This window comes from Trichosurus vulpecula, chromosome 3 (genome assembly GCF_011100635.1).
Source record: "Trichosurus vulpecula isolate mTriVul1 chromosome 3, mTriVul1.pri, whole genome shotgun sequence".
NCBI lineage: Eukaryota > Metazoa > Chordata > Mammalia > Diprotodontia > Phalangeridae > Trichosurus > Trichosurus vulpecula.
Window position 1 is genome coordinate 412,621,011 of NC_050575.1, and position 24,531 is coordinate 412,645,541.

Sequence of the window (24,531 nt, forward strand, 5' to 3'; positions counted from 1 at the left end):
CACTCGTTCCACTAATAATGCATCAGCATTTGTCAGTGGCTAAAGAAAACACAGAAGGGACAGCTGAAGAGTGAGATGGAGGGGTGACCTAGGTGGGAAGGAGCTCAGTAGTAGCAGTGAGCACAGCTGGATGAGTGGGCCTCAGGGCGTGGGGAGCCACCAAGGCCTGTGTGCCCAGCTTAGTGTCCCACTTCTCTCCTCTGCCCGGCATTTCAAGGGCCACCTTTATTTTGGCCAAACCATTCTTCTCGGGCCCCCCCCCCCCCCCCATTTACACATACCTACAGAATTGTTTTTACTAGACTATTATTTGTCTGTTGTTTGGTTCCAGTGAAATCTGAGAAATAACCAAAGTAGCCTTTTCATATTCCTTGACATTGTGCCATACTCTTGGCAAACATTTCTCTTTGGATCCTCACAACCCCCAGGGGGAGGTGCTATTACTCCCATTTTACAAATGAGTAAACTGAGGCAGGTGAGTGCAGTGACTTGCCCTGGATCACAAGGGGCTATGGCCAAATTTGAACCCAAGTTTTACTAATTCCAGGTCTAGCACTCTATCCCCTTAAGTCTAGGGATTTCCATTTTTATTTAAGGCTAGCTCACTCTCTGGCACACACGAGGTATTTCCTAAATGCTTGTCAGTTGGTCATAGCACATTTTGTCCTTGTCCACAAAGCTGACGTTCCCTGTATTTCACCAGTGGATGTTATTTGGTGCTGGGATCCAGTCCTCCTAAATAATCTGCAGTGCCTGGGGTCACTGGGCTCCAGCCTCAATGTCAGACCAGCTGCTGCAGGATAACTAGGAGTGTGCTGGTGAGGTTTTCAACGACTTCCTGTTCATCATCATCATATTCCGGTTGGGAAGCTTCTTACTCTTGATGCCCCTTAATCCTAAACAAGAGCTGCTGTTCTGGGGATCCCTCTTGGCTGTGTTGATGATGATCTTTCTCACTCTTCATTAGGCAAGGTGATTCTGCAGGGGGGCTGGAGACAGAGTCCTGGCGTTATGCTCACTGCCGAAGCATACTTTGATTTCCAGAGCCGTCTGTTAATGGTACCTTTACAGTTTAATTAGTAAATACATGAATGCTGAAGACGACCAGGAATTGGTCAGAAATTGTGAGGCCTGCCTAGGCAAAGGAGGTGTCCCAGGGCCTTAATCATGAGTGATTATGAGGATTAAAGACATGGCAGGTTCTCCTGTGTTAGAGAAGGGATCCTGGGGGCCATTGTGGGACATGACTCTCTCAGCTATGAGGCAGCTGGGCTCAGTAAGGAAGGAGTGCTCTGACCATTGGATGGTTGGCCCTGTGGCCATGTGGAAGAACCTTCCCAACACGACCAGGAGCATATGGTTGGTTTCCGATGAGGTGATACACACGTAATTGCTTGCTGTGCGTGGAGAACCTGAGTTCTCTCCCAGCCCTGACCCTCCTCATCCTGGTGCCATCAGAGATGGTGGCAGAAGGTGTCTGTGAAAGGCCTCATCTGGGATGGTTGGGGAAGGGGAGGCATAGGAGCAGTGAGGAGGGGGCTTGTCAGAGGCTGACCTTGCCATAGTGAGGGCCAGCACCAATTTGTAGAGGGTTCATCCCACTGTGATGATTTTTCTCCAACTTTGTTCAGTACCCAGTTAGCACCTGAGATAGTAGATAGGTGCTTAAACATTTATTAAGCATCTACTGTGTGCCAGTCACTGTACTGAGAGCTTTACTAATATGTTCACATTTCATCCTCATGATGACCCTATCTTTAGGGCCATACTCTTATTCACTGTACCATCAAGGCCCCAGAGTCAGACTGCGGTGAAGTGACTCATCCAGGATCTCCCAGTTTGGAAATGTCCGAGGCCGCATTGGTATTTGAGTCTTCCTAACTCCAGGCTTGTGATACCAGCTGCCCCTTTGGTGGAAGTGATGCAAGATTTAGCCTTGGCAAACCAAGATAGCGGCAGGAACAAGGCACAGGGGATGAGGGACTCAAGAGAAGAGGGTAGGGAAGGAAGGAGCATCATTAGTGGTTGGAGTTCATGTTGAAGTGAATGATGTGCCTTGGGATAGTGAGGGAGGGGGAGGGGAATGGAAACAGATGGGGACTGGTTAAGAGCATTTCTGGGTCAGTGAGTTATCTTACCTGCAGCACTCAGGAGTGATGGCCCTTCTTGGGGGTTAGTTGAGGCGGGTGGAGGAGCTCAACCTGGGACATGCGTAAATTGAAGCCCTGGGAGGTGTGGGGGACAGGGCTTGGGGAGGAAGACCATGGATGTGTGGAGGAAGACAGGAGAGTGCCCTGGAGGCTGGAGGTTAAGGAGTTGGGGAGGAAATAGAGGGAGAGCCTGGGGGCCACCTACTCCCCATGGCTGACTCTTCAGTGCTACTGTCTCCCCAGGTGTCCTGGGGCTGGGTGCCCCCCACAGGGCATTTCCCTATTCTGGGGGTCTGCCCAGAGGGTGGCCAATGGAGAGGGGTGGGGCATATTATCATGGAGAGTCGTTCCTGTCTCCTGAGTTCATTTTCACTTGTCAAATGTTGCAGGATGAGCTTCCCAGAACTCTTACTAACTTTAGGGGTAGTGGAGAGAGCACTGGGCCTGGAGTCAGGAAGTCTTGAGTTCAAATCCGGCCTCAGACACTTTCTGTTTCCCTGACTTTTCTGAAATCAAAATGGAGGTGATGATAGCACCTGCCTCCCAGGGTGGTTGTGAGGATCAACTCCTTGTCTTTCCATTTGATGAAGTATCCAACGTGGTTTGTCCTCTTAGGAAAAGAGTCTTGACATTCACTCTCCTCCCTTTTCTCCTCTAGCCGGTGTCTTCTCGGCAGGCCTTGCTCCAGCCGCTTTTGTGCCAAACCCCTACATTATTAGTGCTGCCCCCCCTGGCACTGATCCCTACACTGCAGCAGGCCTGGCAGCGACATTAGCAGGTAAGGAGCCACTAGCCTGCTCACTTCCATTGGTTTGCATGCGTTCTTCCTGGAACTGTGTGATCTTGGTAAGATGGCCCAGGAGCTTTGGGTCAGAAGGGTCAGAAGAATTTGTTCTACCAATTGTGTTATCCCTTGGAACCAACTGACAGCTTTTGTTGTTCAGTTGTTTCAGTCACATCCTGCTCAATGATTCCATATGGGATTTTCTGGGGAAAGATACTAGAGTGGTTTGCCATTTCCTTCTCTAGCTCATTTTACAGATGAGGAAACTGAGGCAAACAGGGTTAAGTGACTTGCCCAGGCTCACACAGCTAGTAAGTGTCTGAGGCCAGCTTTGAACTCACAAAGATGAATCTTCTGACTACAGTCCTGGCACTCTCTTCGCTGTGGCGCACCCTGACTGCCCCAGCTCTTTAAATTTCACATTGAATTCTTCATCCAGCCCAGTTCTCAAGCTGTTTCTTGGAAGTGCATAGCATTTTGCTATTCACTATTTTGATTTTTGTTATTAGCCTCATTTTCTTAATCACATAAAATGTTTTTGTTTTTCCACAGAACTAATTTTGTGTTAATTAATTGGTTTTATCAATTTCACATTCAGCACAACTTCAGTCTCCTTAAGGCATAAAGGGAGAAGAGCTATGTACACGTTTAATTAAGCCAGCTGGCCACCTTGGTACTACATTTATGTAGGATGCAGAGCTAGTTTTAACATGAAAAAAATAGACTGTTTACTATAATCAGTTTAGCAGGCTTTGGGCAAACTTGCCGTCACCTTGTTGTTCTTGGGCAGTCCACTGTCTGGAGCCTCTGCTCTTCTGTCTAGAACATGAGGGGCTGGGTCCAGATGGTATCTGACCTTTGGACTCTAGCCCCTGGATCCTGTGATGATGAGAGATAGAGGAAACCCTCCCAGTGCTTCCATGGGAATCTCTCTGAGTCCTGGCAGCTCCTTGCGGTTTGCTTCAGGCGTCTTCTGCCTTTACTCCTAGTTTCCATTGCTGTTGCTCCTAATGCATGCCCTTCACACCCTCCTTTTTGAGTTTATCCAATAGTAAGCACTTTGTTACCAACTTTTTCTGGAATATCAGCAGAATTGAAAAATGAAGAGCACTGGAGAAGATTTTGGCAGTTTGGGGAAATGTTATCTTCTAGGAATGAGAATGCAGGAAAGTTATTTATTTCTAGAGATGTCTCAGATTTATCCTTTGAAAAAAGGGAGGATAATCGGTAATCTCGAATGGTCTCTTGTGCTGGCTACATTTCTGTGCTAGCAGTGAATTAATTCCTCATCCCTCTGTTTTGGATAGGTCCTGCAGTGGTCCCACCCCAGTATTACGGCGTGCCCTGGGGGGTGTATCCAGCCAATTTATTTCAGCAGCAAGCTGCAGCTGCTGCCACCAGTGCAGCAAATCAGCAAGCCGCATCCCAGGCACCACCTCCGGGACAGCAGCAGGTAGTGCCCAGGGCCTCCCTCATTCCCAGAGCCACTCCTTGAGATCTTCTGAAATGGGTTTTCCGCTTGTTTATTGCAATGCCCTTAATATGGGAAAAGCTGAGCTGCTCCTTCATTCTGCCCAGTAGGTGGGGATGGGTTGTTGGGTTGGTAGATAGGTAGACCGATCGATAGATGATTCCTCAGAGCCAGTTTGTTTTTCAGCTGTGTGTTATTGCTGAAGATTAAAAAAGAATATTATTATCAACAATTAACTTTTACTTCTTAGCTTAAAGTTCTTTATCTTTTGAAGAAACAGACCTGCTGTCAAAGGTGACCATGATGTGTGTACGTAACATATCTTTACATAAATACCTGTTTGTCACAGTGAGGTGGCATTATTTGCTGCCAGATTCATGACTACTTTTAAAATCAAAACAGTGCCTTAAGATTGGAGTTTCTTTTTAATGTGGCCTGGTTTAATAGTAATGATGAAAGTTGTTTGTATGATTATCACTGTGTTATGGTGAACACTGTAGCAGTGTTTTGGGGGCTCTTAGTCTAAGTCTGTGTTATGGGAAACTATCAGATCTTGGGTACTTACAGTGGCCTAAGACTGTCAGGCGAATTGGGAGGATGCTGGTGGTGAACCTGTGACCTTTGTCAAAAGCTGCTGTTGGGTGGGTCTCTGCACTCACTACTGGCAGCTGGGATCTCATCTCAGCGGAGCAGCTCTAGCTTCTTTTTTTACTGCGGCTTGTTTGTCATTCCTGATCAGCCCATCTCTAGAGGCAGAGGGTTTTGTTTATCCCACTTTGATTGTAGGGGCCCAGTTTTCTACACACCTAGAGCCCATGGGATGTTCTCCCTTGAGGTGCTGCTTCCCGGGGAGCTCCCCTCTTCTGGCTCCATCCCCTTCACATCAGCTGCATTTGTCAATGTGCTGTTTGGTTCTTTATATGTGTGCGGAGCTTGGTGGAGTTGATACAGTTTTACACACATGAGCTCTTCAACTGAAACTTTGTCTAGAACATCAGAATTGAAAGAAGATTGAAAAATGACAGCTCTGGAGAAAACTTTGGCAGTTTGGGGAAACGTCTTGGTCTAGGAACAAGAGTGCAAGAGAGTTGTCTTTTCCTAGAGATGCCTCCAATTTGGTTGGCAGATTCTACCTGGATGATGAAAATCCAAATTGCTTTTGGGATTAAGAGGAAGAAAATTGTTTTTCAGAGACAACTGTGGGATAAAACTAAGAACAGATGTTAAGAGTTAAGCCTTTACATTTCCAAAATGATGTGAAAGAGGGAATAAACCAGATTTTGGTTCATTCATCCCATTTATGATGGATAAACTGAGGTCCTTTTCAGATGAGAGAATTTCCCTGTACTCCTGCAGTTTGAGAGACAGCCTCTGGTCATTTCCATGTTTTTTATCCTGAGGTCCAGGTGTTGGGTTCAATCCCCCAGTGTCTGTAAACTTGTAAAATAGTCAAAGTGAGTTGTCCTTGACAGCTTATGTGACCAATTGTTTGGTTATGTGCTTTCTTGGGTCTCTCTCTTGCAGGTTCTCCGGGCTGGAGCCAGTCAGCGCCCTCTCACTCCCAACCAGACTCAGCAGGGGCAGCCAGCAGAATCCCTTGCTGCTGCTGCCGCCGCCGCCGCTGCCGCCGCCGCCGCCGCTGCTGCCAATCCCGCTCTGGCTTTCGGGCAGGGTCTTGCTACTGGCATGCCAGGTATTGGATTGGCCAAGCCATGTTCATTCCATTTTACTTTTGCTGTCGTGGGAGAAAGGGCTGCCCTGAGTTTCCCTGAGGTTCACATGCTCATGGGCATCCTGGTAGGTGCTGGAGCATGTCCCAAGAAGGAACTGTACTTGCGCCCATTTGGGCCAGGCTGCTTTGTACCACCGGGTCTGAGTGGTGGGCTTTGATTGGCAGCCTATAAATGTGAAGGGAGAAGTCAGAGAATGTGCTCCTTTCCTATGCAGAAGAAGGAAAGCACAATTGGATGTTCAGTCTGAAAGGTCAGCTGTGGATGAGTTTGGAAGTCAAAATACAGTCTATACAGCAGCAGAAATCCCTTGTCCTATCATGGCCCTTTACATCCTTTCCTCCTTCAGCAATGGAAGCATGCCAGGGTTGCCCAGGGGCCTTTTCTGGTTGTGTCATGGAGCTCCCTTTATCACGTGTGTGGGGGCCTTCCTGGGTCTCCTCCTGTGGTCATTGCAGTATTTGAGAGCTCTTGGCAGCAGCTGTTCCCTGTCTCCAGGGCAGCCTGAGGAGGACATGTTGGCCCTCCTGGCTTTAGTTGGGCTTCCTTTGAATTCCTATGCCTCTGCATTGCTCTGTCTGGTGGCTTTTGCAGTCAGATGCTTTCTCAGGAAAAAAAAACATGCTGAGCGTGACCCTTTGTCTGTGTCTTCCCCAACCTCTAGGCTATCAAGTCCTTGCCCCAACCGCCTACTATGACCAGACTGGTGCCTTAGTGGTGGGTCCCGGAGCAAGAACAGGCCTGGGCGCCCCAGTCCGCCTCGTGGCCTCCACGCCTGTCCTCATTAGTTCTGCAGCGGCACAGGCTGGTAAGTTGGAAGGACAGAGGCTTTCTTGCAAAGCTCCTTCTGAAGGGTAGGACTCAGCTTGAACAAGGATTTCAAACTTGTGTCTTGCAGCTGCCGCGGCTTCTGCTGGAGGGACTGCCAACAGTCTGACGGGAGCCACTAATGGCCTCTTCCGGCCTCTTGGCACCCAGCCCCCACCACCACCACCGCCAGCGCCACAGCAGCCTCCTCCCCAGCCCAGCACCAATCTTCAGTCTAGTTCATTTTATGGGAGCAGCTCTCTGACCAGCACCTCGCAGAGCACTTCCTTGTTCTCTCATGGGCCGGGCCAGCCTGGAGGCACGTCTCTGGGCTTTGGGAGCAGCAGCTCCTTGGGGGCTGCTCTCGGCTCGGCTCTCAGTGGCTTCGGCTCATCCGGTAAGTGGCTTTTGTGCCCTGAGCCTCCTTAGTGGTTTGGTTTTTAAATAAAAATGGGAATCATGATTCTTCTCTTGATAGTTCAGCACAAAGTAAAACAAGGCAGTGTGCATTGAGTCTGCTCTCTTGGTTTTAGAATAAAAACTTTAACATAATTCAAGTAATCTAGAGCTTTTTCAAATACAGGGCCTTGTCTTTAGAAAGGTAAGCTTTTAGTCAGATTTTTCAAGGACCAATAACTTTTACATTGATTTTTAGACGTCATTGGCTAGCCCCTTTTTGTTCTTTTGAGTGCCAGTCATTCGGCTAATTTTTCATGTGATGACAAATGACGTGTTCATCATGTAATTGATAGGACTCACTAGTCTGTGGTTGCCTTAATTTTTCTTATAGAAATTCAGTGTGGTGGTAAAGAGTTCTAAACTAAAGCCCCAACAATCCATTTAAGGATCCAGCTGAACTAACTGAAGTCCTAAGTTTTTCTTGGCCTATTTCCACAGGAAACCTTAGTGTGTAGGAAAAGCCATGCAGAATCCCTCCCTCACTTGCCTTGATGACCTATTTTTATTTCAAACCACACAAAATTTGGCACTTGCAAACCCAATATTGCCCACCTTCTGAAGCCTCCACAGTCCTGCAATTTCTGTGGCTGATGATGCTCAGGCTTCCTGCCCTGTCTGGGTCTGCTCTTCTCACCACATGCTCCAAGGGCCTGCTTTCATGGCCTAGTGGGCTGTGCCCTGGGGGGGACCCAGGCAGAGCTTCCTGCCCCCGGCCGGTCGTGGCACCAAGCTCAGAATGATCCCCGTTCCAGTGTGGCATTGAGCAGGATGCCTGCTGGGAGAGAAGCTTCGCCATCAGGTCCCAGCCCTGAGCCCCACTTCTTCTTGGCCCATCTCATCAGAAAGAGCAGCTGTTTGTGACACAGAATGAGAGATGCCATCATCAGCTTCTTGTGTCATTGCTCTAGGTGTGCCCTCCTGGTTTTCAGAGATAGTTTAATTAAGCTACACTGACTTACTCTCCTATTTACCTAGGTGGTTAAAGATTTTCTTAATTATTTTTCAATGTTTCGTTTTCTTAGACCTTTGGGTGGGGGAGCTAGCACGAAGCAGTCCTATTTTGGAAAGAGCTGCTACTGGCTCTGGGTCAGAGGCATCCGATGTCTGCAGAGACTAGCCATTCAACTTTGGAACAGTCACTTTGACAGTGTCCTTTTAAATTGGCTTAGTTGGTAAAGACGTGCCCTGAACAGCTTTGCCAAGCCCAGCTCCAAGAGAGCTTCTCCTTTCTTAGTCCTCATCTATTAAATTGTACAATTTTTTTAGTATTTCCTTTAAAAGACCTAACATTTTGCTATTACATGATTGTCTTAAATTTGAAATTTGTCCCTAAAACAAATATTTCATATTAATGATTTTTTTAGACTAAAGACTGGCAGCAAGTTTGGATAAGTCACCTCCTTTTTGGCTTAATATATAGTAGGACAATAAGTCTTTTTCCTCCTTAAAATTTTACATTTTGTTGTGCCAGCATGTTAAAGTTTCACACTTGTATTTTATTAGCTTAGCTTGATCTGCAGGCCGCCTCGTGCTCTGCTCATTTTCTCTTTCTAATCTATGTTCTGTATGGATTCACCCCTCAAAGACCTTCCATTGGAAAGCCAGGTCTTTCTAAAACATTTGAAGCTGTCTTGAAAAGAATTGCCGTATTGGTCCGAATATGCAGCAGGATTTTTGACCTCGGTCAGATTTCCTGATCTTCCCTTTCGCTGGTGATCTCCTCAGGACCATAGTCCTAGTTGAGAAGGGCTGGATCTGAGGAGCTAGTTGGGGAAGAGGTCAAGGGGTCAGGCCAAGCTTGCAGTGCTGGCACCTCTGCTTGCCCAGAGTCACAATCTGGACTGCCCTACGGGGAATGAATGCTCAGCTCAGCAGCAGCATGTGAGAATTGAATCCTGCCCACTTTGTCCAGATTTCTTGGACATGAGCAGTGAGAGAGGGGGAGCTAATGTAGTGTGGAAAAGGGGAGCGCTGTGAAATGGCCTGAGACACTGGTGGCAGGGGAGAGGATGAGGAGCAGGGCCAGAGAAGGGCACTCTGCGTAGTGGTGTCCTGAGTAGAAGGCCTGGGTCTGGGAGGTGGCCATTAGCTGGGGTTAGTCTCTGATGATCCACCTCTGGAGGACTGGCATGAGGAATTGCCATGCACATTTCAGAAAGAAGTCTCTGGTATTCGGGCCAATACGGACCTCCCATCAGGTGGCAAAGTTTGAAGTCTGAGCTAGAAGCCAAAGCACATGGGACTGCAGGAGACCATTTTTGATTTTTTTTTTTCCTTCGTGACTAGAAAAGATTGAAATGGAAGCTCTAAGGACTGGTTTCCTGAGTTTAGGAAACTCCCCAAATCGAACTGTTTGACATGAAATGGACTGTGGTTCATTGTTACCCCAGGGCTGCAGAAAGTCCCGTGCTCCAGTGGGACAGGCTTTAGTCCTGAGGGAAGCCATCAGAAGTGTAATGTGGACCTCAGAAGTCTTCTGCTCCTTGTCAGGGTGCATTGGCACCCTGCTGAATTTCCTAAGGGAATCCTTACAGGTTGCAGAGTGACCATTTTCTCCCCAATGATGTTTACCCAATGCTTATTGTGACCCCTCCTGGCATTACTCAGGAGGAGCTGGGGATAGGGTTTATCCAGTTACCACTGTATGTAATTAGGGTTTTTTTTATTTCTTCTTCAGTTGGCAGTTCTGCAAGTAGTAGTGCTCCAAGGAGAGATTCTCTGTCTACTAGCTCTGAATTGTACAAAAGATCTAGTAGCAGCCTAGCTCCTCCCCTAGGGCCGCCATTTTACAATAGTCTGGGATTTTCCTCCTCTCCAAGCCCAATAGGCATGCCTCTGCCAAGCCAAACGCCAGGACATTGTCTTACGCCACCGCCATCACTCTCATCACACGGATCTTCATCCAGTTTGCATTTAGGTAAAAAACCAACAACCCTTTTTATTTGTGTGTATACGTGTGTGTGTGTGTGTGTGTGTGTGTGTGTGTGTGTGTGTGGCTATTTATAATGTGTGGAAACAATTTCATGTGGGATAAGAGATTCACAATTGCTTTTACTTCTAGAAATTTTCATAACCTTTTGAAAATTGTTCACTTTTCTGTCTCACCATTGAAATAGGAGTCTGATGTACAGTCAGGTTCAAGACCTTTTTATATCTTAACGTTCTTTTGATGAAATGCAAAAGTGTGGTTTTTTTTTTCATCTCTACTTTTGATTCTCGTGTGTGTGTGTGTGTGTGTGTGTGTGTGTGTGTGTGTGTGTGTTTTTTCTCAAACCCCTAAAGAACCAAATGCTTTTCTAGGTTGTAGTGGAATGAGAATTTCACTCTCCAAAGTTTGTGTATGTGAGAAGGCAAACGCTTAGCCGAGGTTTGCGTACTGGACTGGTTTCCTTGCCCTGTGACCCCTCTGTGCCTACCAGAGTCAAGGAATTGAGGGTGGCTGGGAACAAGAAACGGACGGGGGCTTCTTAGTCCCGGGCACATGGCCCCTGTATTTGGTTGTTACATTAGTTTGAGGCCTTTAAACAGTATTTTAGATATGTGTTATGCCCCATTTCTCTAAAATATAACAAGATGAACACCAGGTGGTGGATTTTTTTTTTGAGCCTAAATTTTTGATGAAAAAATTTATTTTGCATATGTAAAAGTTCTGTGACTGTTCAATTTGGGTATAGAGTCGCACTTAAATTATAAATGGGTAATAGTCATTTTGTTCTCTCCCACATGGATGTACTTGTCCATGTCCATAATAACCTGTGAATGAATTTTAACAAATAATTTAATATAAATGATATTCATATAGGGACTGTGATAGTCTCATCTTAAAAGGATTAACACTAAAAGGACCAGGTACCTCTATTGATGCAAAATTTTTATTAGTTTTACTTTGAAATATAAGTTTTCATCCTGTCTCTTCTTTTCTTTTCCTTGTGGGTTAAAAATGTACTGTGTTAATTGATGTGGCTTGATCCTTTGAAGCCTTCAGAACTTGCAGTTTTCCTGGGGTTAGATATTAGGATTGGGTTCCTTCTGTTCACCTCAAAGTAAAACTTGTAAAATCTTGCCAGTGAGTGCCGTGAAAAGCCATTTGATTGTTTAAAAAAAATTTTTTTTAGTGTATTCTGAGCAGTTTCTTATGAGGGTTCTATCAAAGTTGTCTTAATACCAAAGTGTTTGGGAAAGCACCTGTCCCGGAAATCATTGCCTTCCCTCTCCGTGATTACAGTTGCAGCAGAGCCCCCTCTTTCTGTCATGATGGGGGCTGGTAATAACACCCCCTCAGAGAGGAGCCCAAGAAGAGCTGCATGGTTCTGGGCTTCGGCTGACATTGGTTTAGCGAACACTGGATCCATTTCTGTGGCTAGGCTCCCCCAGGGACTGGCCACTTGGGAGCACGTTGCCTTCTTGTCCTCTTTTCCTCAACATTCGCTGCGAAGCTTTTCTGCCCATGGGTTTGTTCCTTTTCTGTGAACTTTGCAGAGGAACAAGGTGGGGAGCTTTGGCAAGCAGTACCTGGGGCCCCGTGGACTTCTATGTTGGGTGTGAGGGCTTTTTTCTGTGGAGGGGAGCTTCCCTTGAGTGACAAAGCAACCTTGTACATGGCTCAGATGGTTATTGGGGATTTCCCTCCAGGACATGTGTCATGGGGTTGGGTTCGATGATAGGCAGGTGTCTGCTGTGAGACAATGAGGATGGAGTCAGCCAGGGGAAAAGACCTATTAACTGGGCCAACCAGCCAGCCCACCAAGGTAGCACCATGCCCTGCCCTCGAAGGCTAGCCATCCCTGCTACAGAGGGTGGACGCTAGATTGCTCTCTGAGTTCATGCTCCAGAGAAGCTGGAGCAGATGGCCTTTTCAGCAGGCTTCCTTGAGCCAGTAGCCAGCTGGCTCTACTGAGGAGGTTTCTTGAGTTGGGTAGAGGGAGTAAATAAAACATTTCTAGGTTTCAGTGATAAGAAGGAAGACAATGTGCCTTGGGCATAAAAGTGGTGCCCCTTTCGAGAGCAGTTGCCCTGAGAAATTCTCATTCTAAAATAATCAAATGTTCTGCTCCAGTCAGTCCATGTGTTTATTAAGCACCTACTCTGTGCCAGGCACTGTGCTAATTGTTGGTGCAAAGACCAAAATGAAGTCTTTCTCTGCCTTCAAGGGTCTGTCGTAAGGTGTAGCTAAAAGGCAAGTAAGCTTCTCAACACACTTGATGCCTTCTTGTCTCTGTGCTCTCAGGTCAGGTTTTCCTAGTGCTCAGACTTCTCAACTCTGGAAGGTGCATCTGGAAAGTCTCATAATCCCCTGCTCTTTTATTTGTGCGGGCAACTTCTACTAGGAAGATGGGGAGAAGAGGGAGGACAAGCTTTGAGGTTAACTGTTACTTACCCTCAGCCCCACCTTGCTCACACTCTGGCTGGGCAGCCTTGGGCACTCACGGAATCTCTCAGGCTTCAGGCAGTTTGCCAAGAGACTCTTAGTGGGGAGAGTAATTACTGATAGAATGGAGGGCGAGTCATTACTGGGAACTCTCTACAAAGAGGAGGTCCCTAAATCCTAAAATACCATAAATCTCAGTGGAGGTTTGACAGAGCATGGAATTCTTCTCCAAAGGTTTGCAGGTAAACATTGACCATGATATTTGTAGCTGAATAGATTAATCAAGATGCAAATACTTTTCACTTTAAAAGGTTCCCACTTCCCCATCACATGTTAGTGCCATACACTATACAAATAAGCATTTTACAGTTAGCCTCCATCGGTTTTTGTTTGATTTGGTAGTAGTGATCCCCAAAGTGTACAGCTAGCCGTCCACCTCACCTAGCAGCCAATTGATTCAGGCAGGATATGGCTTTAGTTGGTGGTATTATAAGGTATAATTACTTCATAGCAACATGGAAGGTGGTTTTGTTAGTGTGAAATTCAGAAAGCTGGATTTGGGTCGTACAGAAATCTGAGGTGATAGTTGGGCTGGGGGAGAGGATGTCAGGGTGGCTTGAGTGCTGTGTGAGTTCTTCAGAGACCCTGAGGTTTAGGACTGGGTTGGCCTGCTGGGAAGGTGGTAGAAAGGTAGAAGCTGTCCAGACTTGAAGATGAGAAGCAAAACTTTCTTGCTTGTAACTTTAAGGTACGGCCCATCTCTCCAGAGGAACAGAATAAGGGTAAAGGCTTAAGGCTTTCCCAGTGAGAAGGAAGGCTATTGATGTGGATGCACTTCAAGCTGAAGCTTGGGGATGCAGGTGCCACATCCCCCTGGTCCTCTCTCTGGGATATATTGGAACAGTAGGACAAAACAAAGAGACAGGGACTTGGCCCTCAGTGGCCCTCCAACTCTGCTTGTAGGCTCATTGATTAACAGGATAGTAACACAAAAACATAGAGATCCCAGGGGAGCACCAGGGCTGAGCTGGGGCAGCCTCCTGGGGTCAGATGACATCAGCAAGCACTCATCAAGTGCCTACTGTATATGAGGCAAAGAAAAAGGGACCAATAAATGGATTGGTGGAAAGTTCTAAAATTATCTTTGTTGAGGTCAACTTTTTGTGGGTTGTACCCCTAACTCAACTGTCTCAACGTAGGAAAATAAGGTTAATAGGACGTAACAAATGTGGCTAGTGGGGAATTAAAACGCAGGATACATAGGGACATGAGGAACAGGCATTTATTAGCACCCTGCTATGTGCAGAGGATACAAACTACCAAAGGAAAGAGCCCCTTCCCTTTAGGCATTCGATGAGTCAGAGACACCAGCCCCTGAAGACGTTTATCTCAGAATTCCAGGTTAGGAAGGAGCTGCCTCAGTGCTGTCCCCTGGTCCCTTCTCTATCACCCTGGCTTCTCTATCAGTCCCACAGGGGTTTGTCCATTCCCTTAGGTTTGAAAACATTCTCTCTTGATCCTTCCACAGTTGATTGATGGATTTTTATTTTATTTTATTTTAACTTTAAAGGGCAGTTACGATTTATGGTATCGTTCATTTTATGGATCACTCTTTAACCCAATTCCATAGAGTCTTTCTGGCAGAACTGTACTTGGAATTTTCTGTCATCTGCCTTCTTTCCAGGATTGAGCCTTCTTCCCTTTGGAGCATGAGCTGAAAGACCCTTGAAGGTCCACCTCTGCTCTGGCACATTTGTGCTCAATATAGACATTTTTTGCTTTATAGATCATTTTATAAAGGCAGATTTTGTCCACATAGTGAGGGGCCTGTTCATATCAGAAGCTTGGATTAACAACAGTGGTCTGTTTTATCAGATTTGCTGGTGATACAGAGCTAGGTTGTGTGATGGATTTCATTTGGGATCTAAAAAGATTACCAAGTGGAATTTGGGACAGAAAGAAGAATCACTGTGAAAAAGTCTCACACCTGGGTTTGCCTTTGACCTCCCTCCCCACCTCGCTCTCTCTATCTTGGACCTCTTCCTCTTACTTTCTTTCATTTCTTAGCCCTCCCTAGCACCTAGTTACCCACTGATGGAACTGACTCCCTGTGGTCCTGTTGAGCATGGCTGACTCTCCCCCTACCCCCATGCCACAGCTTTGCACCCTGGTGGGGAAGGAAGAGTCAGGGCACTCATTCCTCTGCACTGTTCTTCTCGACTTCCTCTACCTCCTTCACTTAGCACCCTTCCACTCTGTATGTATACACATACACATGTCCTCTCAGCATCAAGTTTCCCTAACTCTGACTGACATTCCCCAGCCCCTTCCTGGTTCTCTTCTCTCTCTTCCTCCTCCCAAGCCAAGGATGCAGCTGGGAAAAGTCTCACAACTGTGCACATTATAAAGTTGGCTTATCCAGGCACCTGGGCTTTCACCGTGCAAAGGAGCCCTTTCACTTCTCCAGAATTCATTCTATCCATCACTCCCCAGAGGAACTGCTAGAATCCTTCTTTTGACACCTTTTCTACCCTCCTCTCTCCAGCTGAACATCTGTCCCCTTCCTTTTCTGAGAATGAGCAAGGCGTTTGGTGTCGGCTTCCTTGTCTCCTATTCTTTTCCCGTCAAAACGCCATCCCTCGTCCTTCCTTTCCCTGCTTAATAGTGAGGTGGCCCATGCCCCTCTGTGTACCTGCCTGTCCACTCCCATCTTTCTCAGCACCCTCAAGCATCCCCTCTCCATCCCATGAATCTTCAGCCTCTCCTGATGTCTTAGTGCTCCTGCCTTAACAAAGACCCCAATCTCCCATAGCCTTTAAAAAAAGCAACCATCCATTAGAGTCTACTATCATCTCAAGCTGTCAGCTCGTATCTGTTACTCCTTTCTCAGCCAGACTCCTAGAAAAGGCTATTCACACATACTGCCTCACTCATCTCCCCTCACTTGCTCCTGAGTCCTTTTCAGTCTCGTTTCTGACCTCATCGCTCAATTGAAAGTGCTCTCTCCAAAGGTACTGATTATCTCTCTTTGTCTGTCTCACTCGCTTACTAGACTTGTATTTCCAATTTTAAACATGATTTTTCCACAGGAATCTGAGCCAAACACCACTGACCTCAGACCACAGCTCAGCCTCTCCCTGTCTGAGACCCAACTCGTCCTCTCTTCCTTACAGGCCTCGATTTGCTGCCTTCTTTGCCTTACCATCATCCTGGACTCCTCACTTTTCCTCCTGCACATTCCCAGTCATTGTCTTCCCTATCTCCAAAACATCCTCCTCGTTTGACCTGTTCCCTCCAGTCCCACAGGCACGACTCTTGGTTAGGCCCACATATCTCCTCCCTCCCCACCGTGCTGCCAGATCTGACTATTGCTTCCCCATGTAGTGGCCCCATTACCTCTAGAATCAAATGCAAGTTCTCTTAGCTTGATCCCAGCCTCTCTTTCTGCCCTTATTGGACATTAACACAGCTCCCCCACTTAGTACTCCAGCCAGAGTGCTTTCTCTCCCTATCCCCTTAGCCATGGCTCTCCCACATGCTGACCGTGAACTCCCTTCTTAACTTTGGGTCGATGAATCCTTCTTTTCCTTTAACATAGAGTCTAAGCATCATTTTTAGCATGAAACTTTTCCATACACATCCCCTTCCCTACCACCAAATGCTACTGCCCTCTCTTCCAGACTACTTGTATACATTTTTATTCATTCACTTACATAAATCTGTACTTTAAAAGAGGCCATTCTTTGCCTCATTTATTACCTAGCCTTAATCACTGAATGGATATTGCCTCAGCCAAACTGAGACCTGGAAAAGACCTTAGCTTAGAAAGGCCAAGGTCTCCCACTGCATCCAGGGCCATCTCCAGTTGTCCTGATCTGTATCTTGCCACTGGGCCAAAGAAGGTGAGGCTGGTGACTTTGTACAGCTGTTCCTCATTTAAATCCAAATTCACTTGAAAGTCTTGGCATGACCTTTCTGATATCACGGTCTAGCTAAACCATTAAAAAATGTGAAGATGACTTTTGGTTTGGCTTATATTTTTGTATATTTGATTTCTTTACCTCTGAGATCCTTTAATAATCCCTGAATTCCTGTTTTCTGTTAAGACACTTGTTATTTATGTGCTCTTTTTGATATCTAGTTTCACATGATTTGGTTAAAATATAGTTCATTTTTGTATTTTAAGCCTTGTATGAGCTCTTGGAAAACACTTCTTTAGTTTCAGTTATGTTTGCTTAGTTACATTAACAAACTCTAAAATCCGCCTTGCATTCCTGGTGCTTTCCATCAGGCTACATGTGGCAAATTTTTACTGGCCGGCAACCTTTTTTTTTTTTCCTTTTCCTTTGGAGGGGGGAAAGCAGGGCAATTGGGGATGAGTGACTTGCCCAAGGTCACACAGCTAGCAAGTGTGTCAAGTGTCCGAGGCTGGATTTGAACTCAGGTCCTCCTGACTCCAGGGCTGGTGCTCTACTCACTGCACCACCTAGCTGCCCTGGCAACATTTTTTAAAATCAAAGGTTGTAACATCTTAAAGTCTGTAAAATATAAAGCATCAGCTATAGGTCCCTGCCCTTTCCAGCTTCCTGGGAGAGAAAAGATGATCATAGCTTACTTGGCTTTATTAGGCTGTTGGATTGAAAAACAAGAATTCATTCTGTCTTACATGTAGGATGTTGTAATCTTAGTATGAATGATCTGTGATTTTGAAAACATGAGGTGTTTTTATAACTTCCCTTGATAACCTGTTCCACTGTCAATGAACCAAATTGGTGGGAAATTTTCCCTTGACAGCAGACAGCTCCCATTTATGATTTTAGAATCTTCAGAAGTCATCTTGTGCAAACCCCTCACTTTATAGGTAAACTGAGGCATAGCATAGGCAAATGACTTCATCCACGTATTTAGATTGTGGGCAGCAGTATTTGAACACAGGCCTTCTGACTCCAAATCCAGTGCTCTTTGTGTCTCCCACCCCCACCTCCCACTCCCATTCCCTTTGGGGAATAAGTGACATTTAAATGGTGTCACATTTAATGGCTGGCTGGCTAAAAAGGTTCTTTTGACTGGGCTTGTCTTCTCTTTCTGGTAGATAGATCCACTAAACATGTAAGCTTTTTTATTTAAGCTTTAGTGGAAATCCATTCAGGTAGTGTCAATTTCCTGTTCTCATCTTTACTCCCATGATTCATTTCTGGAGTCTTTCATTATTCCTCTACAAATAGTTTCCTTGTGTTCATGTCCTTCATTACTCTTAAGTCTCAAGATCAAGTCTTACTTCTGTGAGAATATTAAGAAAAGCATGCCTCAAGTGCCTCCTCCGGGCCTGGCACTGTGCTAAGCATTGGCTCCTCATAACTAACCTGGAATGTGCTTCTATAGGACAGATGGCTTTGTATGGGGCAGAGCTCTTGGAGCAAGCATTCCTTTGGTACCCCAGCAGTTATGTGTTAAACTCTAGCATTAATTAGATAATATAAAAAGCTTTGGGGGCAGTGAGACAGTGACCCCTTTTCCTGAAATGCTTCTCCTGGTTGAAAATCTTTCTTGGAGAGTTCCAGAGACTTGGGATTTAATGGGAGCTGAGCCTGAGCTTTTAGGTGGTATTGGCCACATGTGTGAGGTTTTCTATTTCCTTTTTTGTACTTATTTTAGTAAAATAAAAGACTGCCTTGTTCTGGTTTTAAATCTGGACTTTCTTTTGAATGTTAATGTGTTGTGGTAGTTGGTAGTTTAAATAGCGACTTAATCATAAAAATAAATTGTTAAGTGTTAACATAGTGAGACTGGGTGGAGGAGGGAAGCAGGCCCCGTGCTTCCCCCCATCTCCCTCAGCATTTCCACATTTATAGTCTTTGAGAGTTGGCGAGCATCGAATGATGGAGCAGACCACAGAATTAGTGCACTTGTCAGCTCCCAGACTGCGCTGTCCACCAACCCATTCAGTAGAATGGGAGACATGAATGATATTTCTAGTCAGGGAAAGCCAGAAATGGACATTTCATTCATGAAACCTTTATGGAAAACCTGTTTATACAGTGTACTGAACTAACGACTCAGAGAGATAGAGAGATGAAGAATTCATTCCACTTCAGGAGCTGTTTATGACATGCTTACTGTGTGGTAGCTACTAAGGAGCTTTTATCCTAGAGATAAATAATAAGAATACTAGTTAGCATTTCTGTAGCACCTACTATGTGCCAGGCACTCCACTAAGCACTTTACAGATATGATCTCATTTGATTCTGACAATGAAGGCAGGTGCTGTTATTCCCATTTTACAGGTGAGGATACTGAGGTAGACAGAGTAAGTGACTTGCCCAGAGTCACATGACTAGTAAACACTTCAGGCTGGATTTGAATTTAGGCCTTCCTGACTCAAGGCCCAGTGCTTTATCCGCTGCACTGTGGAGCTGCTAGACTGGGGAGATTGGACAAGGAAGATACCTGGGTTCAGGATAGCAGTTGGAAGAAGGCAGTCTAGTAGTCCTCATGTGAGGCCATAAGGATCTGAACTTGGGCAGAGAACTACAATGACCATAGCTATTATGGACCTTCAGATTAACCAGCCTTGGCACCAGTGACTGCTGGGGTGCTGCTGAAGGGGAGAGAGCGAAGGGTCTGTGATGTCGCCCATTGCTTCTGGGCATTGATCTGTGACACCTAGGGTATGGCAGGCACCGGTGATGCCAGGTCGTGAAAAGAAAGTGTTCTTAAGGAACCAGCATGTCCATCTGAGTAGTACAAAATCAACGTGCCTCTGAGGCAATCCAGAAAAGGCTTCATGTACAAAGTGTGGCCCCTGCAGGCAGTAGAAGAGAGATCAGTCACCGGGAACTTGATAGGCATTGTCAGAGGGCTTATTCTGCCAACAAATAGGAGCTGGCACTTGGATGATGTTTGCTGCAGGGGTCAAAATACACATCACAACCAGAGTGAGGTCTTTTCGAAAAGGAAAAAAAAACATATTGTGTACATGGTATTAAAGTAACACTTTTTACATTTCTCACTTCGGCTCTATACAACCCGAGTTGGAGGAGAAGTTCAGAAGTTCACGCTTACCCCCTCCCAGGGCTTTCCCATTGCCTCCAGGATAAAAGGGCATGCCCTCCCCACAGTCACTGTGGGCTGGCTCACCCCTGGTGTGTGCAGCCTCTCCGGTCTTCCTGAAGTGACTGTTTCTCTCCTTCAAGAGGCATTTTCAGAGTCCGTTATTCTGGATGGGTTTTATTTATCTAGGAACATACATCTCCCCAGTGCAATGACTTTCCCACATAGCCCAGTGCTTGGCACATAGGAGGCGCTTTTGAATTGGCTGATTGATCTGTATATATCTGTGGATTGAACGATGCTTGACACAGTAGGTGCACCGAGGCTGCTTGATCAGTAGAGAATCTCTGAAATTTCTTTGAGCTGAATTTACAGAATCCAGCCCTGGGATTCTGTAAAGTTTTGGGAGGTTTCAGGATGGGTCCAAGGTCCTCAAGCTGGCATTGGAAGCCTGCTAGCCCTTGGGAGTGCCATCCCCTGAGGTGGTGAAGCAAGCAGAAACCTCCAGCCCAGAGCAGGGCCTCAGAAAATGAGCTTTAACAAGAAGCTTGGCAGCCACTGAAGAAGCTCTTTGACTCTAGGTGCCAGAAACATGAGGGCTAATGAAGGCTGCTCTTTGAAAATCTCCCCTTTCTTGATTAGAAAGATCAGTAATCATTGCCAAAAGGAAATGAAGTGGGGTGGGGATGGTGAAGAGGAAGAAAGGAGGAAAGCTAGGTTTTAAAACCATTGTAATTCTTACAGAAAGCTTGAGAGGACAGCCATTTTCATGGTATTCTTTCACCCCACTTTAAAAAAGATAAAAAATAAAAAAGATAAATTCCCCCTATTCTAGCCTGGACAGTGGCTGGGATTCAGTCTTTTATTCACTGGCATTTTCATGGAGCAATGTCCCCATCTAGTGGAACCACAGGTTTTTGCTAATACAGGTGCTTCAGATAATTGAGGTTGCAAAAATAATTTTGGACTGGAATCCCTCTGGCCTTTGTTACTGTTTCTTTCTATAATTTAAGACGGTCATTTCCCCGCCCCCCCTCCCCTTTTTTAAGCAACATTTCTATGGGGAGGTGGGAGACTCACTCTTAAGTACCTCTGGTAATGGGGCTGGTAACAAAGAAGACTTGCTACCAAAAGTATGATTTCTGACCCAGGATTGCCATGACATTTCAGGATTGGATTCTTTTTTCTTTTCCTCATTCCTGCCTGGTTCAAGTCATTAGTTTTCCACTGCCTTCAGTCATTCCTGCTTTGAGCTTCAAAGTCACATAAGAGCCAGGCTTTTTAAGCCTTTTTTCCCCTTTGTAATCCTGTGTTTTATTTTAGGCATTTTAAAACCTGATTCTCAGGTTTTAAATCTGCTTCAGCAGCCTTGCTGCCCATGGGGCCCATGACACAGAGGAGGGTTAGGGCCTCCACACTGAGCCTCGGCTGCTGATCTGTGCCCCAGGAGGCTTTTCCTGTAGCCTCTATTTTGTTTCCAAGATTAACACTTTGTCATTAGGAACTCATTTACAGGGTGTTAAAGCCTCCAAACTGTGAGGGCTGTAGTAAAAAAAAAAAAGTACAATTCTTATATGGACATCTTCCCCCCCACCCCCACCCCCCATTAGCTTGTTTCACAAAGACTACAGAATGATTTCTTCCTTCACAGTCACGCTCTTTACCAAACTGATCCTTACGTCTATATGGCCAGCCACACAGTGGCACAGCTAGCAGCTCCCTAACCTGGCTGGTTTCACCTCTCTTGACTACGGGGCCAGGGTGACTTCTAAGCTCCCATCCTTGAGAGGACATGGCTGGCTCTTTGAGGAAATAGAGTAGAAAATGTAGGGGTTAGTATTAACCAAAAATCTCCACTCCCCCATCCGTAAAACAGCCAAATTGAGTGGCCTGTAAAGAAAGGCAGGAAGTTGGGTCCCAGGAGGAAGAGCCCTGCAAAGCCCCAGAATATACTACACCTCTAATGGCCACGTCTGCCTCGTGGGGCCAGGAGGGCCTTGAGGGAGGGGGCAGTCCGTATGCACTTTTCCCTCTCACACACTTGTTACAAATTTCCTCCTTGAGTCGAATGATGCCATTTTTCAAGGGCTCAGGTGTTTTTTGTTTTTGTTTTTTTAAGGCAGCTGGTTTTTTAGCCATTCAGACTTAAGAGGTGCTCCCTCTCCTCCTGATCTTTGCTCTCTCCTCTTTCCCCAGGCTCTGACAATGAGCTGATCCTTGATGCCCTCCCCATTCCTCTCATCTTCCTCAGCACAATGTGATCTCTCTCTGAAGCTCCCTGAGTCTTCAGCCTTTGCTGATCTAGTCGTTCCTACCTTCAAACATGCCTCAGTCTCCTCCCTCCTTCAAATAAAACCTTCCTTTGACCCTTCCATCGCTTCAGGCTATTGTCCTATAGCTCTCATCCTTCTCTCAGCCAGTCTACCAAAAAAGCTGTTTCCTCCCCTTCTTGTCTCACTCCTAAAACCTTACCATGCTGGTTCTGGCACCCAGCCTTATCACTCTACTGAAGGTGTTTTCTCTTGCCTTGAAAGTTAGCAGGAGTCAAGAGACATGAGTTCAAATCCAGCCTCAGATGCTAGCTGTATGACCTTGAACAAATCACTTCACTTTAGTCTGCCACAGTTTTTCCTCATTTATTAAAAGAGGATAATAAAACACCTGCTTCCCAGGTTTTTGTGAGGAACAAATGAGATATTTGTAAAGCACTTAGCAGAGTTGGTACATAATAAGTGCTGTATAAATGTTAACTTTTATTAATGTTATCAAATCTGATAGTCTTTTTAAAAAAATTCTTATTTATTTATTTAATATTTTAGTTTTCAGCATTGATTTTCACTAGAGTTTGCATTACAAATTTTCTCCCTATATCTACCCTCCCCCATCTCAAGATGGCATATATTCTGATTGCCCTGTTCCCCAGTCAATCCTCCCTTCTGTCACCTCTCTCCCCCCATCCCCTTTTCCCTTACTTTCTTAGGGCAAGGTAGATTTCTATGCCCCATTGCCTGTATATCTCATTTCCTAGTTGCATGCAAAAACCTGATGGTCTTTTTAAAAAATCCTTATCCTTCTTGACTTATTTGCTGCATTTGACACTGCTGGTCTCCTCCTCCCTGTCTTCGTGTCCTGTTCTAAGTCTCCATATCATGACCTCTGACTGTAGATGTTCCCTAGGGCTCTCTCATAGGCCCCCTTTGCTTTTCCCTATTGAAAGCCTCATCAGCTCCAGTGTGTTAGTTCATTTATATGTGGCCTGATGTGCTGATCTATTCCCATGCTCTCCCCCAAGCTTCAGTCCTCCAGCACCAGGTTAGCCAGGTTTGTGACCTTGGCCGTTTCCCTGGATTCCTCACTCTCCTTCACTCCACACAGCCAGCTCATTCTGCCTTTTCTGTCTCCATTGCATCACTCCCATCTCACCTAGTCTCTCCCTTCATGATGCTACCTCTCTGCTTCAGGCTCCCATTTCCTTTCTCCAATAGTATTGCTGTCTCAGTAGGACTCTCCTTCTCAATTCATCTTCCATGATGATGCCAAAGTAATTTTCTTATCCTCCAATTTGACCAGGTTACTCTTCTCCTCTGCCTGTGGGATAAAATAACAGCTCCTCTGCTTAGCTTGGGAAGCTCTGCACAAACCCACTCCCCCCTTTTCCCTATGTTTGTGATCCTCCCTCTTTGGCCTCTGTGCCTGGGTCAGCAGAGCCCCCTCTTTTCCTTGAAGATAGGGCTCAAGCCTAGTGCCCTCCCACCCAAACTTCCTTTTGTATAGTCAGATTTATTCTACTTCTATTTTCCCCATTGTGTGTTTCTTTGTAATCCTCAGGACCAAGCACAGCAGCCAATTAATCTGTATTTGCTGACTGGGGGGAAGAAATGGATAGTATCCAGGAGAGGTGACCTGGTGAGGTCATCAAAGGCCTGGGGACAGTCAGCAGGGAGAAAAGAGGGCCTGGGCACTGAGATGGTTGGAAAGGGGTGTAGGCCCCCTCCCCCTCGAGTCTCTTCAAGCTTACTTGGTTTGAGTTGTCATGGCCCTTCTTGTCCATGAGTAGATGGGTTGGTGTCAGTGCCACCTCAGAGAAGGGGTCTGGCCTTATCCTGGGATCTCTTTTGGCATGGCTGCCAGTTAGATGATAATTTCCTTGAGGTGAGCCTCTCTCTACACAGCTCTGCACACCCAGGGGCTGTGGCCTTTCCTGTGGTAGGCTTCAGGTTGACTTGTAATTATTTGTAGACATGTCCTCCTTCCTAACTAAATGGTAAACTTCCTAAAATCAGCAACCATGTAGCAGGCACTTGTGCCTCCTCCTCCTCCTCCTCTCTCTCCTCCATAGAGAGGATCTGATAGATGGGCACTACTGGGGGAGGAGTAATCCTGAATCCTAGAATCCTGAAATGAGCCATTGTCAGGTTGACATGTCATCCTCGATGGTGATAGTTCTAGACCATACCCCCAGTCCTCAGCCCCTGCCCCTTCTGACTTCTGCAGTTTGGTTGTGGGCTCAGATGGACTCCAGAATGCAGATAATCCTCCTCACTAGGTGGGGCTCCTTTATGTCCACTCAGTCCCATGCAGCCCATTTTCACAATCTCCGCATTATCCTTGGGCAGTCTTTTCTGTTCAAGACCACAGCCTTCCGCCAGTCCTTTTCCCTTCCTGGACCTCAGTTTCTTTGTCTGTAGAATGATGAAGTTAGAGTCGAGGAT

General features: G+C 46.0%; 1 protein-coding gene across 6 annotated transcripts in view; it reads left to right on the top strand.

Annotated features, from left to right (window-relative positions):
• The window catches only part of PUM2 (pumilio RNA binding family member 2), a 91,221-nt gene that overhangs the window by 49,361 nt on the left and 17,329 nt on the right, over window positions 1-24,531 (top strand). For 4 of the 6 annotated variants that reach the window (XM_036749165.1, XM_036749166.1, XM_036749167.1 and 1 more), the window contains exons 8-13: window positions 2,809-2,928; window positions 4,242-4,387; window positions 5,930-6,098; window positions 6,800-6,943; window positions 7,034-7,339; window positions 10,079-10,318. In XM_036749165.1, coding sequence (XP_036605060.1) covers window positions 2,809-2,928; window positions 4,242-4,387; window positions 5,930-6,098; window positions 6,800-6,943; window positions 7,034-7,339; window positions 10,079-10,318 — 1,125 coding nt within the window. The remainder of the gene's footprint in view (window positions 1-2,808; window positions 2,929-4,241; window positions 4,388-5,929; window positions 6,099-6,799; window positions 6,944-7,033; window positions 7,340-10,078; window positions 10,319-24,531) is intronic. The other 2 variants (XM_036749169.1, XM_036749170.1) reach the window with 1 other exon arrangement.